We start from the raw sequence: 13153 nt of genomic DNA on the forward strand, positions 1-13153 counted from the left end.
CCCTCTCATCCTGTGCCATGTCCCACATTGATAGTTGGGGAAGGCAGGGATTATAGAACTCTAACTATATTGGAGATTTTTCTTCCCTCCACCCAAGGATGTTCCCAGGAACTTATATTTAACCTAAGAAAAGAGAGATCTCAAACTGATGAACATTAAGTTTCAATGACCCCCAACCTTCAGAGTTGAGGCTCTAAGTAGAAATGGACTTATTTCAAAATTTCTTGCACTCTTTAAATTATATTATTTACAGAGGTGCTCAATTAAGTCCAGCTTTTTCGATATTCGTTTTAGCCTCCAAAGATATTATCCTGAGGTATCATGTTGTACTTGCAGGGCCCTAAGGAGCCACCTGGTTTGCCTCATGGTTTAAACAACTGATAACAGTTCCATAACATTCTTCTTACTATTTCGGAATTCTGACTGTACTTTAGGATATTTCTTTCCTTCGAGAGGACTTATCTATAAATGTAATGGTAAGAAGCATATTGGAGAATAACAGCTTCCTTACAAGAGACACTAATATGAAGCAGAGTGCATTTGAAAGTCAAATCTTTGGCACAGTAAGTAAAATTTCTCTAGATCCCAGGAGACCTCAGACACTCTCCAGTTATATTAACATTGCAGAAAATTTCCAGGGCCGTGAGTAGAGACATGGCTTATGGAAACTCTGAATGATATCTTTCATGCAGAATTTGAAAAATATCATTCAGAGTTTCCATAAGCCGTGTCTCAGTAGACAAAACTATTCTAGAGCAGATGACATCCCCAAACAAATATTTCCATGAATTTCACATGTTCAGTGCATTGCAGGTTTGAAGGATTAATGCTAAGGTTGGGTTTTAAATGGAAGTATCCCTGAGAGAGGTTGATACCTCATTCTTTTTTTTTAATCTCAATCATTCTAACTTTCTCTTTCATGACTATCTGATAACTGCTTTCACCTAGTTGTGGCATAAATGCATTTCTAGACATATTGACATATTTTATGTCTGTCTTTCAATCATGCTTCACTTTTCCCAGTAAATCAGTTACTAGAACATACTGAAGATGCTGTACAAATGCCTTGGTTTCTTTCTGCCAACTGAAACAGCTTGTTTGGGGCTCATTTTTCATTATGTTTTATAGCAGGGTGTAGTGCTCCAGGGAAAAAAAGATTTTTGTGTTTATCCCTCAGCTATTATCTTTATCCTCCATTGGATTTCTCAGTTCAACATTCTTAATATTTTAATTTTTCTCTGACACATACACATATATATACACACACATATATAGATATATACATATATATGTGTGTATATATGTATATTATTGGGCCTTGTAGAATCTGCAATAACCTGCAATGAGGACCAATTTACAGCTTAGCTTATAGGTATTTTTTTCTAAAAGTCACCATTAGCGAGTAAAATTATTTCATCATTCAGGAAGAATTATTGATCTAAATATCCAGCTGCAGGGGAGAGAGAAATTCAAACAGGTGCTATCAGTTACCATTTTCCCACCCCATTAAAAGAATATATTCCAAAATTAAGAATATATTCCAAAATTAAGACTGTACATGATGGCTCACTCCTGTAATCTCAACACTTTGGGAGGCCAAGGCAGAGGATGACTTGTGTCCAGGAGACCAGTCTGGGCAATATAATGAGACCTTGTCTCTACAAAAAAAATAAAAAATTATCCAATCATGGTAGTGCATGCTTGTAGTCTCAGCTACTTGGGAGGCTGAGGCAGGAGGATCACTTCAGCCCAGGTGGAGGTGGGGGTTGCAGTGAGCTGTGATTGAGCCACTGCACTCCACAGTCCAGCCTAGGCGACAGAGTGGGACCCTATCTAAAAAAAAAAAAAATATATATATATATATGTATACACACACACACATATATACACACACATAAATATATACATATACACATATAAATATATATATATAATATTATATTTGGACTTTCTCGAGATTTGAGACAGTTGTCAAACATAAAGCAGTGTGGGCCCAGCACGGTGGTTCACACCTGTAATCCCAGCACTTTGGGAGACCGAGGCAGGCGAATCACTTGAGGTCAAAAATTCAAGACCAGCCTGGCCAACATGATGAAATCTCATCTTTACTAAAAATACAAAAAATCAGCCAGGTGTTGTAGTGCACGCCTGTAGTCCCAGTTACTTGGGAGGCTGAGGCAGAAGAATCGCTTGAACCCGGGAGGCAGAGGTTGCAGTGAGCCGAGATCAAGCCGCTGCACTCCAGCCTGGGCAACAGAGCAAGATTCCATCACAAAGAAAGTAGTGGGTTTTCAGTTTTAATGTTTGAGACAGTATTTGGTTATGTATGGCCATGTTTTATATAAAGAACACTTTGTTTTCCTAGAGTCTAGAAGAGAGCTTGGAACATAATAGGTGTTCCATACATTTCCGCTAAATAAAATAATTGTTTTAAAAGCACACCGTATTTTATTATTGTTATCCGTCCATTTTAGGTTAAAGAATTTGACACCAATTTTACATATGTGCAACAGTCAGAATTCTACTTGGAGCCAAACATCAAGTACATATTTCAAGTGAGATGTCAAGAAACAGGCAAAAGGTACTGGCAGGCTTGGAGTTCACCGTTTTTTCATAAAACACCTGAAACAGGTGAGTGCACTTATATATTTTATTCTCTTGGACTTTTCTTTATGTATCTTTTCTGCTGAGCTCAGTGGCTCACACCTCTAATCCCAGCACTTTGAGAGGCCAAGGCAGGAAGATTGCTTGAGCCTAGCAGTTCGAAATGAGCCTGGGCAATGTAGTGAGACCCTAGTCTGTACAAAAAAATAATTATTATTATTAGCCTGGGTGGTAGAATGCATTTGTAGTCCCAGCTACTTGGGAAGCTGAGGTGGTAGGATCGCCTGAGCCCAGGAGTTTGATGCTGCAGTGAGCTATGATCATCCCACTGCTTTCTGGCCTGGAGGACAGACCAAGACTGTGTTTCCTAAAAAAGTTTAAAACAGCCAGGTGCAGGGGCTTGCGTTTGTAATCCCAGCACTTTGGGAGGCCGACGTGGGTGGATTACCTTAGGTCAGGACTTCAAGACCTCCTCGGCTGACATGGTGCAACCCTGTGTCTCCTAAAAATGCGAAAATTAGCTGGGCATGGTGGCGGGTGCCTGTAATCCCAGCTGCTCGGAAGGCTGAGGCAGGAGAATCGCTTGAACCCGGGAAGTGGAGGTTGCAGTGAACTGAGATTGTACCACTGCACTCCAGCCTGGGCAAGAGAGCGAGACTTGGTCTCAATAATCATAATAACAATAATAATAATAATAAAATAAATAAGTTTAAAACAAAAACAAAATAAAGCTACAAAATATTTTTTTTCTCTTTAACTTTGACCAAAATTGACAAAACTATTCTAGGGCAGATGGTAACATTTAAATTGTTATTTTGATTTGATTTTCTTAAGGCTTACTATAATTTGTATAATGGTTCTCAAACATTCCTGGGTATAAAAACCACCTGGGAGGCCGGGTGCAGTGGTTTACACCTATAATCCCAGCACTTTGGGAGGCCAAAGCAGAAAGATTGCCTGAGCCCAGGAGTTCAAGACCAGACTGGGCAAGATAGAGAGACCCCATCTGTACCAAAAATACAACTAAAATTACCCCGGCATGGTGGCCCACGCCCATAGTCCCAGCTACTTTGGGACTACAGGAAGAATTATTTATCTAAACAGGCTCTGATCATAGCTCACTGAAGCCTCTACCTCCTGGGCTCAAGCAATCCTCCTGCCTCAGCCTCCCAAGTGGCTGAGACTACAGATGCGGTCCACCATGCTAGCTGAGGCAGGAGGACCACTTGAACCTGGGAGGTCAAGACTGCAGTGAGCCATGTTCACACCACTGAACTCCAACCTGGGTGACATCCTGGGCAATTGTGAGCCATGCAATAAGCTAAGAACATGTATTGAAAAATATAATCTGAGTGTGGTGGCTCATGCCTGTAATCCCAGCACTTTCAGAGGTGGAGGCAGTTGGATCACTTAAGCCCAGGAGTTTGAGACCAGCCTGGCCAACATGGCAAAATCCCATCTCTACTGAAAATACAAAAATTAGCTGGGCACGGTGGTACATGCCTGTAATCCCAGCTATTCAGGAGGCTGAGGCAGGAGATAGAGGTTTCTGTGAGCCGAGATCACACCACTGCACTCCAGCCGGGGCAACAGAGTGGGACTCCATCTCAGAAAATATTATTCAGAACATATTCTTCTAAAAGAGACACCAAACAATCATACCAATAAACGTCATCTACTATATGCAAAGCAAAGCCATCAGAAAGTTAAAACTCTTAAACACAGAATGAATTCTCTTCTCATCAACAGGATTTAGCTGATTTATTATCTTTAGATATTTTCCTACTCCTAATATTATTAGCTTAATTTTATATTCATTTACTGATGCCATTCAATAACATCTTAGCCAGATAGACTTCAGTTGAAGCAAATAATAAAATGAATCTATTGTAATTGTAGTAGTACTAATGGCCCCACTAACCTAAAGATGTTTCCCTACTGTAGGTACCTTATACACTAGATTTAACATTTTCTTTTCAGAAATGAAGGACTTTATTATAATCACAGCATGAATAGCATCATTATTATAACATTCTGGAATTGTTATATGTTTTCAAGGCACTTTGATATACATTATAAATATTGATGGCTGCCAAATTAGTAGAGGGAGCAAAGAGCATGACTAGCTGCAAAGCTCTTCTGGTACCTCCTACTGCCCAAATCTTAGAAATACTTTGGCCAGGTGCAGTGTCTCATGCCTGTAATCCCAGCACATTGGGAAATGGAGGCAGGTGGATTGCTTGAGCCTAGGAGTTCAAACCCAGCCTGGGAAATATAGTGACACTCTGCTTCTATTAAAAAAAAAAAAAAATAGAATTTAAATTTAAAAATGTTAAAGAAACAATTTATTAGGAAATTGTTTTCTTTTCTGTCTTTTCTCTTTCCTTCCTTCCTTCCTTCTTTCCTTTCTTTCCTTTCTTTCTTTCTTTTTCTTTCTTTCTTCTTTCTTTCTTTCTTTCTTTCTTTCTTTCTTTCTTTCTTTCTTTCTTTCTTCTTTCTTTCTCTTTCTCTCTTTCTCTCTTCTCTCTTTCCAGAGTCTTGCTCTTTTTCCCAGGCTGGAGTACAGTGGTGTGATCTCACTCACTGCAACCTCTGCCTCCCTGGTTCAAGAGATTCTCATGCCTCAGCCTACCAAGTAGCGAGGATTACAGGCACCCACCACTATGCCTAGCTAATTTTTGTATTTTTAATACAGACGGGGTTTCACCATGTTGGGCAGGCTGGTCTCGAACTCATGACCTCAGGTAATCTGCCCATCTTGGCCTCCCAAAGTGTTGGGATTACAGGGGTGAGCCATGGCGCCCAGCCAGAGAATTATTTTCAGTATTCAGTATCAGTTCTCTTTTTTGAAAGTCAGTTTTTAATTGAAGGTGTTGTGTCAAGTTGATACTGTTAACAATTTGTAGGACTTTAGATGCCATTTTATAATAGTCAGAATTTAGTTGATAACCCAATTATTTTTTAATGAACTCTGTAACTGCCTAGCAAGATTATGCAAATTGATAACTACCTACAAAGTACTACTGTATATAAGCTTGTTTGATTATGATGTCAACCACATTTGGTAGTGTAATTAGCGCTACTTTACAAAAGCAGAAACTGGGCATGACTTGCTAAATAGCACATTGCTAGTGGGTAATGACACCTAAACTATAACAAAAGTTTTCTTATTCAAAATATTGAACTGCCTGGCTAGCTCAGTTGGTGGATTATAAGGCTCTTAATCCTAGTGTCAAAAATACCATGCATTTTCCCCACCATCCCTCAGCAATTTCATTCTTTAATTTCAGGGAAGTAGAGGAGCCGCTTACTTAAGTGTTCTAAGTATAGGGCTACAAATGTTCTTCTTTAAACATAAAAGTCTTGGCCGGGTGTGATGGCTCATGCCTGTAATCCCAGCACTTTGAGAGGCCAAGGCGGGTGGATCACCTGAGGTCAGGAGTTTGAGACCACCCTGGCCAACATGGCGAAACCCCGTCTCTACTAAAAATATAAAAATTAGCCGGGCATGGTGGCAGGTGCCTGTAATTCTAGCTACTTGGGAGGCTGAGGCAGGAGAATCTCTTGAACTCGAGAGGTGGAGGTTGCAGTGAGCCAAGATCGTGCCACTGCACTCCAGCCTGGGCGACAGAAAGAGACTCTGACTCTAAATAAATAAATAAATAAAATAAAGATAAAAGTCTTTTTTTTTTTTTTTTTTTTTGAGACGGAGTCTCGCTGTGTCACCCAGGCTAGAGTGCAGTGGCCGGATCTCAGCTCACTGCAAGCTCCACCTCCTGGGTTCACGCCATTCTCCTGCCTCAGCCTCCCCAGTAGCTGGGACTACAGGCGCCCGCCACTTCACCCAGCTAGTTTTTTTGCATTTTTTAGTAGAGACAGGGTTTCACTGTGTTAGCCAGGATGGTCTCGATCTCCTGACCTCGTGATCCGCCCATCTCGGCCTCCCAAAGTGCTGGGATTACAGGCTTGAGCCACCGCGCCCGGCCAAAAGTCTTAAGCTTCAGGTAGAAGGGAATAGGAACACCCAGTTTAAATTTAAAGTCTGTTTACTAAGGAGAAATATCACTTAAGAGACAAAAATACTAATTAAAATTAAGTACCCCTGAAAACTTGGATTTATCAAAGTTTAACATGTTAGCTAAGAGAACCCATAGACTATTCTCTTGGTACAAATTCCTTTCTAAGACACATTACATGAGAAACAGTAAAGGTATGTTAGGAAAAGTGCTTATATTAAATCTCTTTGAAAATGTACCTTTTTTTTCTGTGTGTAAAAGCAATGTAAGTTTATTGTAGTGTGCAACCTAAAAATACCCACTATTTACATTTATTTAATTTAATACTAGTTTTTCCTATGCATTTTTTCAATGGTTGGGGCTATGGTGTATATACTATTTTATATCCTGGTTTTCTTACTTAATCTACCCTGCTAAGTTTTTGAAAACTGATTTCATGGCTGCACGACATTCTCGTTTATGTATGTACTATAATTTATTTAGGCATTTCCCTACTTAAATAACATCTAGGTCATTTCCATTTTATCTATTATCAATAAACTTCTTTGCATAGCTTTGTATATAAATGATCTTTATTCCTTTAGTTCTAAAGAGGAATTATTGCATCAAGAGTTAGGCACATTTTAAGATGCTGATGTATGTTGTCAAACTGCTTTTTAGCGAATCTTTAATATTGATTGCTTTTTTAAAAGGGACCTCTGAAAAGACAGTCATTCACAAAATACTCATTTAGCCTCTACCATGTGCTAGGCATTTTTAGAGCCTTGCAGAACCTCAGTGAACAAAGGAAACAAAATTCCCTGTCTTGGAGACGTTTCCTTCTGGAGAAGACACACAGTAAAAATCAAGCATAATAATTATATAAATTACATTGCATCATACATAAAGATGTAAATAAAAGTAGTAAGAATCAGACTTCACAGTTGAAGAGTGAATTGCCTCACAATTGAAAAAATAAAATAATATCATTTCTGTAATTCTTTATTTAACCAACTTGTTTGATAATGAGGTTTTTTGGCCAGCCAAACTCTTCCAGTACTTAAAGGTTTATTTATGAAGAAACACAGCCCACGCAGTAATGCCTCTTCCAAGCAGGACTTTCCTGAGTTAGTCTCTAAAATTCTGACATGTGTATTACTGAATTGATTCATCTCAATACAATGTGTTTGCAAAACTCTGCCCAGCTAAGACCAGAGGACAAATCCTAAAGTGGGTATGGCTTGTCCTGCAGCCTCAGCATTCTTATTCTTTTCCATTGCTTTCCCTCTGAATAGTGCCTGGCTTGGCCATTAAAAACCTGGTCTCAGAAATGAACCAAACCAACTCACTTATAATCAAGTTTAATGACTTATTCTGTTTTTTTTTTTTTTTTTTTTTTTTACTTAGAGTATTTAGACTTCAATAGGACAAACAAAGCCTTATGCTGAAAAAGAAAATCAATCCTCCAGAATACCCATTTATTCTATCTAGTATAATAGCAAGAGACCAATTAACAGACTGAATCCCAGGGTGACTTCAGGATAATAAATAAAAATAGCTAATATTTATTGGATGCTTACTAGGTGTTGGGCATATTGATAAGCATTTTACATATGAATTGTTCTTTATTTATCACTGCAGCTCTATAAAAGGGTATAATTATTATCCCAGTTGCACAGATGAAGACCATATGGCCCAAGCAGTTTTGCCAAACATTACAAGGCTTGTAAATGGTAGAGCCAGGGTCTGACTCAGGCTATGGGATTCCAGCACCCATGTTATTTATAGCTCTGCTAGTCTCCTTCCTAAGAGACCTAGTAGGGTCCTGCATCTGCCTGCTAAACAAAATCATTCTCTACACATTAGCTAGTAATAAAACTATGCCAACAGAGCTTCATTTCTAATGCAGTGTTTGTTATGGAAATGCAAATGCATGAGAAAAGTACCAGAAGATGCTATTGACTACTGCTACTTTGACATGAATACAAGATGTGGAAGCAGATTTGGGGTAGGTGATGAGAATGAAACCATAGTACTATAGGAGGTTTTAGATAGGATAGGTAAGAAAGGGGCAGTCTGAGATGAGGATAAAGGATAGGTAAAAAAAGTGGTCTTAGCCAAGACAGGACCATCATGGGCAATTCATCATGTGCTTTACCAGCTAGCTATGGGCCATCTAGAAAGCACTGTTTCTCATAGGAGGGTCTGTGGACAATCTACATTAAGAATGCTTGGGCACTTTTTTTTTTTTTTTTTTGAAACAGTCTCACTCTGTTACCCAGGCTAGAGCGTAGTGCACCATCTCAGCTCACTGCAACCTCCACCTCCTGGGTTCAAGCAATTCTCCTGCCTCAGCCTCTTGAGTAGCTGGGACTACAGGCATGTGCCACCACACCTGGCTAATTTTTTTTGTATTTTTAGTAGAGACAGGGTTTTGTCATGTTGGCCAGGCTGGTCTCAAACTCCTGACCTCAAATGATCCCCCTGCCTTGGCCTCCCAAAGTGCTGGGACTACAAGCATGAGCCACTGTGCCTGGCCTGAATGCTTGGGCACTTCTTAAGGTACAGATTCTGGAGCCCTTTGCCAAGTGATACATCTGCAGTGACGTGTAAGAACCATTGCTGTAGAGGTCAGACACACTCTTTAAGAGAGGGAAGTGTCATCATAAAAGACAACATAGGGAATGAACAGAAAATGTGGACAGAAAGGCAGTGTGGATATGATTGCCCAAGTCATTGAAATGGGAGAGTTCCCTGACCCCTGTCGCATATCATGTGGCTCATCTGTTCGGCCAAGGCACCTGCTCACACCCCTTATGGGAGGGGGAGCACACAAACGGGCAGGTGTAGGAGCTGGGGCAAGCACCTTGGGGCTTCAGCCCCACAGTAGCATCTAGGGGTGGATGCCTGCGACTCCCAAAGCCCAAATGGAAATGTGTTACAGCGCACTATTTTAGCTTTGCTGTCCGCAGACAGCTTCACTGTTAACCAGCTCAGTGCCCTCTTGGTATCCAGGTCCTTGTCCAGTGTCCAGGAAGAATCGGGTCACACATGGATTTGAAGGATGAATGTGGGGGTTTTACTGAGTGGTGGAGGTGGCTCTCAGAGGGATAGATAGGGAGCTGGAAGGGGGATAGAGTGGGAAGATGATCGTCCCCTGGAGTTTGGCTGTCCAGTGGCCGATCTCCTCTCCGAATGTCCCCAACCGAACTTCTCTTGGCATTCAGATTCTCATTTTCTTCTCTCCTCTGCTAAGCCATTCTGCCATTCTTCTGCTCTTCTGTTTATCTCTCTGTCTGCTTCTGGAACCTGGGGTCTAGAGTTTATGTGGTTACAGGATAGCGGGGCATAGCGGGCCAAAAGGCAACTTTTGGGCATGAAAACAAGAATGCCTGCTTCTATTTAGGGCTATGGGTTTCCAGGCTGGAGGGTGGAACCTCTGCCAGGGAACCACCCTCATTTACTCAGTATTTTCCTGTTTCCTGTCTGTATCACCATAGCCTTAGTAGTAGTGGTTTGGGGGACAGAAAAGGGTGGGCATGTGAGAATCTTAGGCCATTATCTCTAGTACTATCTGGTCTCCTCTCTGTTTCCTATTTCTCCTGAGTCACTGGCCACCCCAGTCCACCTGGGTATTACAGGAACCCCACAAAGCACAGGATACAGGACTGTTGTCGTAATTAACCATCACATCACACATGACCCTCTTCTGCCTAGAATGCACCCTGTCTCTGGATGTGAGGTTTCAGCTGAGATTATGAGAACCACTGAGAGCTGCTGAAGTTAGAGCTTCTGATCCACCAATCTTGATAGCCACTGTTATCCTGGGGTCTTTCAGCAGTGCAGAAAGAGCCCCAAAGGGGAAAAGACAATTTGTCAGTGTAGAAAACCAACACTGAAAAAGTGTAAGTCAGTCATCTACATTTGCTACTACTGACTTTAAAAAGGTGAAAAAACAATGGCTAGCCAGGTATCTTTTTCAATTCTGCATTGTAATATAGATCCCTTTTTAACGAAGAAAAGATACAGGTTCTATAATCCCTTTAATAACAGGTTAGAGGCCTGAGGGAAGGGCAGTCACATTTCACGATGACTAATTAACTTGCTTGAATTGCTACTTGCCATAGAAAAGTTTCCCAGATAAATCGTATTGCTCTTTTTTTCTTTGACAGTTTTCCAGAGGAAGGCAAGTGTGAGCAAGATATTAAACAACATTTTGCTTTCCTCTCACGAAACAGTATTAGTTGTTGCACTGCCAGTGGCTCCTTAAAGATGCTCATTAATTTTTCAGGTTTTTAAGTGGCTAAAAGGGAAAAAGCAAATATTATGTCAATGGAACTAAATATTGGTACTATTAAATATAATGCAAATTAGATGATGCCACACAGAATGTATTTTTCAAACATATTATTATTTGTAATTAGAGATTTGTGAATTGTCCACATAGAGATGGGTTCTGAACTTGTAGACTCTTGGTTACTAACTCATGTTAAACAGACACAGTGTTTCTTGAAATACTAATCACTTTAGACTTTTCATTTGGATTTATTTAACCTTCTTCAGGTCCTGCCTCTAATAAACCACCCAGTTCCTGCAGAATAGGAAACAATTCAGAAGAGTTCCGTAATTTCCCTGAAGTTTGCAACCTATTAGTACAGAAAAAAAGAGCCTTCCTGCCTTCCTTCCTGCCTTCCTTCCTTCCCTCCTTCCTTCCTCCCTCCCTCCCTCCCTCCTTTCCTTCCTTCCTTCCTTCCTTCCCTCCTTCTTTTTTAGACAGGGTCTCTCTCTGTCACCCAGGCTGGAGTGCAGTGGTGTGATCTCAGCTCATGAGATCTGGGCTCAAACAATCCTCTCACCTTGGCCTTTCAATTAACTGGAACTACAGGCATGCACCACCATGACCAGCTAATTATTTTTCTTTCTTTTTTTTTTCTTTTTCTTTGTCGAGACAGGGTTTCACCATGTTTGCCAAGTTGGTCTTGAACTCCTGGACTTGAGCAATCTGCCCACCTTGGCCTCCCAATGTGCTGGACTCACAGGCAGGAGCCACCATGCCTAGCCTATGATTATACTTTTTCTTGAAGTCATCATCTTCTGTATTAGTTTCCTATTACTACTGTCACAAATCATCACAAACTTGATAGCTTAAAACAACACAAATTTATTATCTTACAGTTCTGGAGGTGAGAAATCCAAAATCACAATCACTGAACTGAAATCAGGGTGTCAATAGGGTTATGCTCCTTCTGGAGGCTGCAGGACAGAATCAGTTTCATTGCCTTTTCTAGATTCTGGAGGCTACCTACATTCCTCAGCTCATGGCTCCATCCTCCATTTTCAAAGCCAGAAGCATAGCATCTTCCAATCTCTTTCTCTGACTCTCACCCTTCTCCCTTCTGCTTATAAGAACTCTTGTGATTTTACTGGATCAACCCATATCATCTAGGATAGCCACTCCCTCTCAATTCCCTTTTATCTTATAAGGTAACTGACTAGAAAGAACAAACTCAATTTCTCCTGCTGTATAGTACTTTCACAACACAGGTCACTTCTGTGACCTCTGGTTACCAACATGTGTGTGGGGATTTCTCCCCCTCAGCAACAAATTCGCTAGCAGATTCTTTGAGCGACACCAGCTGGGTGTCCTCTAAGTCAATTCACTCTGGCACTACCTGCCTAGACATAGTGTCAGATCCTACAACTCCCACCTCAGATGCCAGTCTCAAGTAATAGGTGGTTACCTAGACTTCCATCTGATTGGCTATAGGGTTTGTTTGTTAGGGTTTGTTTCCATGACCTTTTTTCTGATTTGATCAATTTGCTAGGATGTCCCACAGAACTTGGGAAAACACTTATGATTACTGGTTTATGATAAACAGTATTACAAAGGATACAATCGAACAGCCAGATGGAAGAGATGCAGAGGGCAAGGCATGTGGGAAGGGGTATGGAGCTTCCATACGCTTTCCAGTTGCATCACCTGCCAGGAGCCTCCATGTGTTCAGCTCTCCTGAAGCTCCTGGAACTTAAGCCTTTGGGTTTTTCTGGAGGCTTCATTACATAAGCATGATTGATTAAACCACTGGCCATTGGTGATCAACTTAACCTTCAGCCCCTCTCCCCTCTTGGAGGTTGGGGATGGGTTGAAAAACCCCAACCTTCTAATCGTGCCTTGATCTTTCCTCTGAATAGCCCCCATCCTGAAACTATGTAGGGGCTGCCAGCCACTAATCAACTCATTAGCATACAAAATAACAGTTACCACTTTGGGCATTCTGAGGATTTTAGGACTTGTATGCCAGAAAAGCAGGATGAAGACAAAATATGTACTTTATAATATTATAGTAACCTATTCACAGATTCCAGGGATTAGGTCACGGACATCTTTATGACGCCATCATTTGTCCTGCTACATCTCCCTACCTCCCCAACCACTACCACCAATTGCAGTTTTTACTAGTCAGGGTGCTTAGGTGTAAGCAAAAGAAATCAAGCGTGGTTATCTTAAGCAGAAAGAGAATGATTAGAAAGGTAGCTGAAAATCTGTAGAAAGC

At 40.9% G+C, this 13153-nt stretch overlaps 1 protein-coding gene across 1 annotated transcript in view; it reads left to right on the forward strand.

Moving 5' to 3' along the window:
• Positions 1-13153, forward strand: part of IL23R (interleukin 23 receptor) — an 87207-nt gene that overhangs the window by 45491 nt on the left and 28563 nt on the right. Inside the window, exon 7 of the mRNA XM_033225240.1 lies at positions 2475-2631. Coding sequence (XP_033081131.1) covers positions 2475-2631 — 157 coding nt within the window. The remainder of the gene's footprint in view (positions 1-2474; positions 2632-13153) is intronic.

This window comes from Trachypithecus francoisi, unplaced genomic scaffold, assembly GCF_009764315.1.
Source record: "Trachypithecus francoisi isolate TF-2019V2 unplaced genomic scaffold, Tfra_2.0 Lachesis_group12, whole genome shotgun sequence".
Lineage (NCBI taxonomy): Eukaryota > Metazoa > Chordata > Mammalia > Primates > Cercopithecidae > Trachypithecus > Trachypithecus francoisi.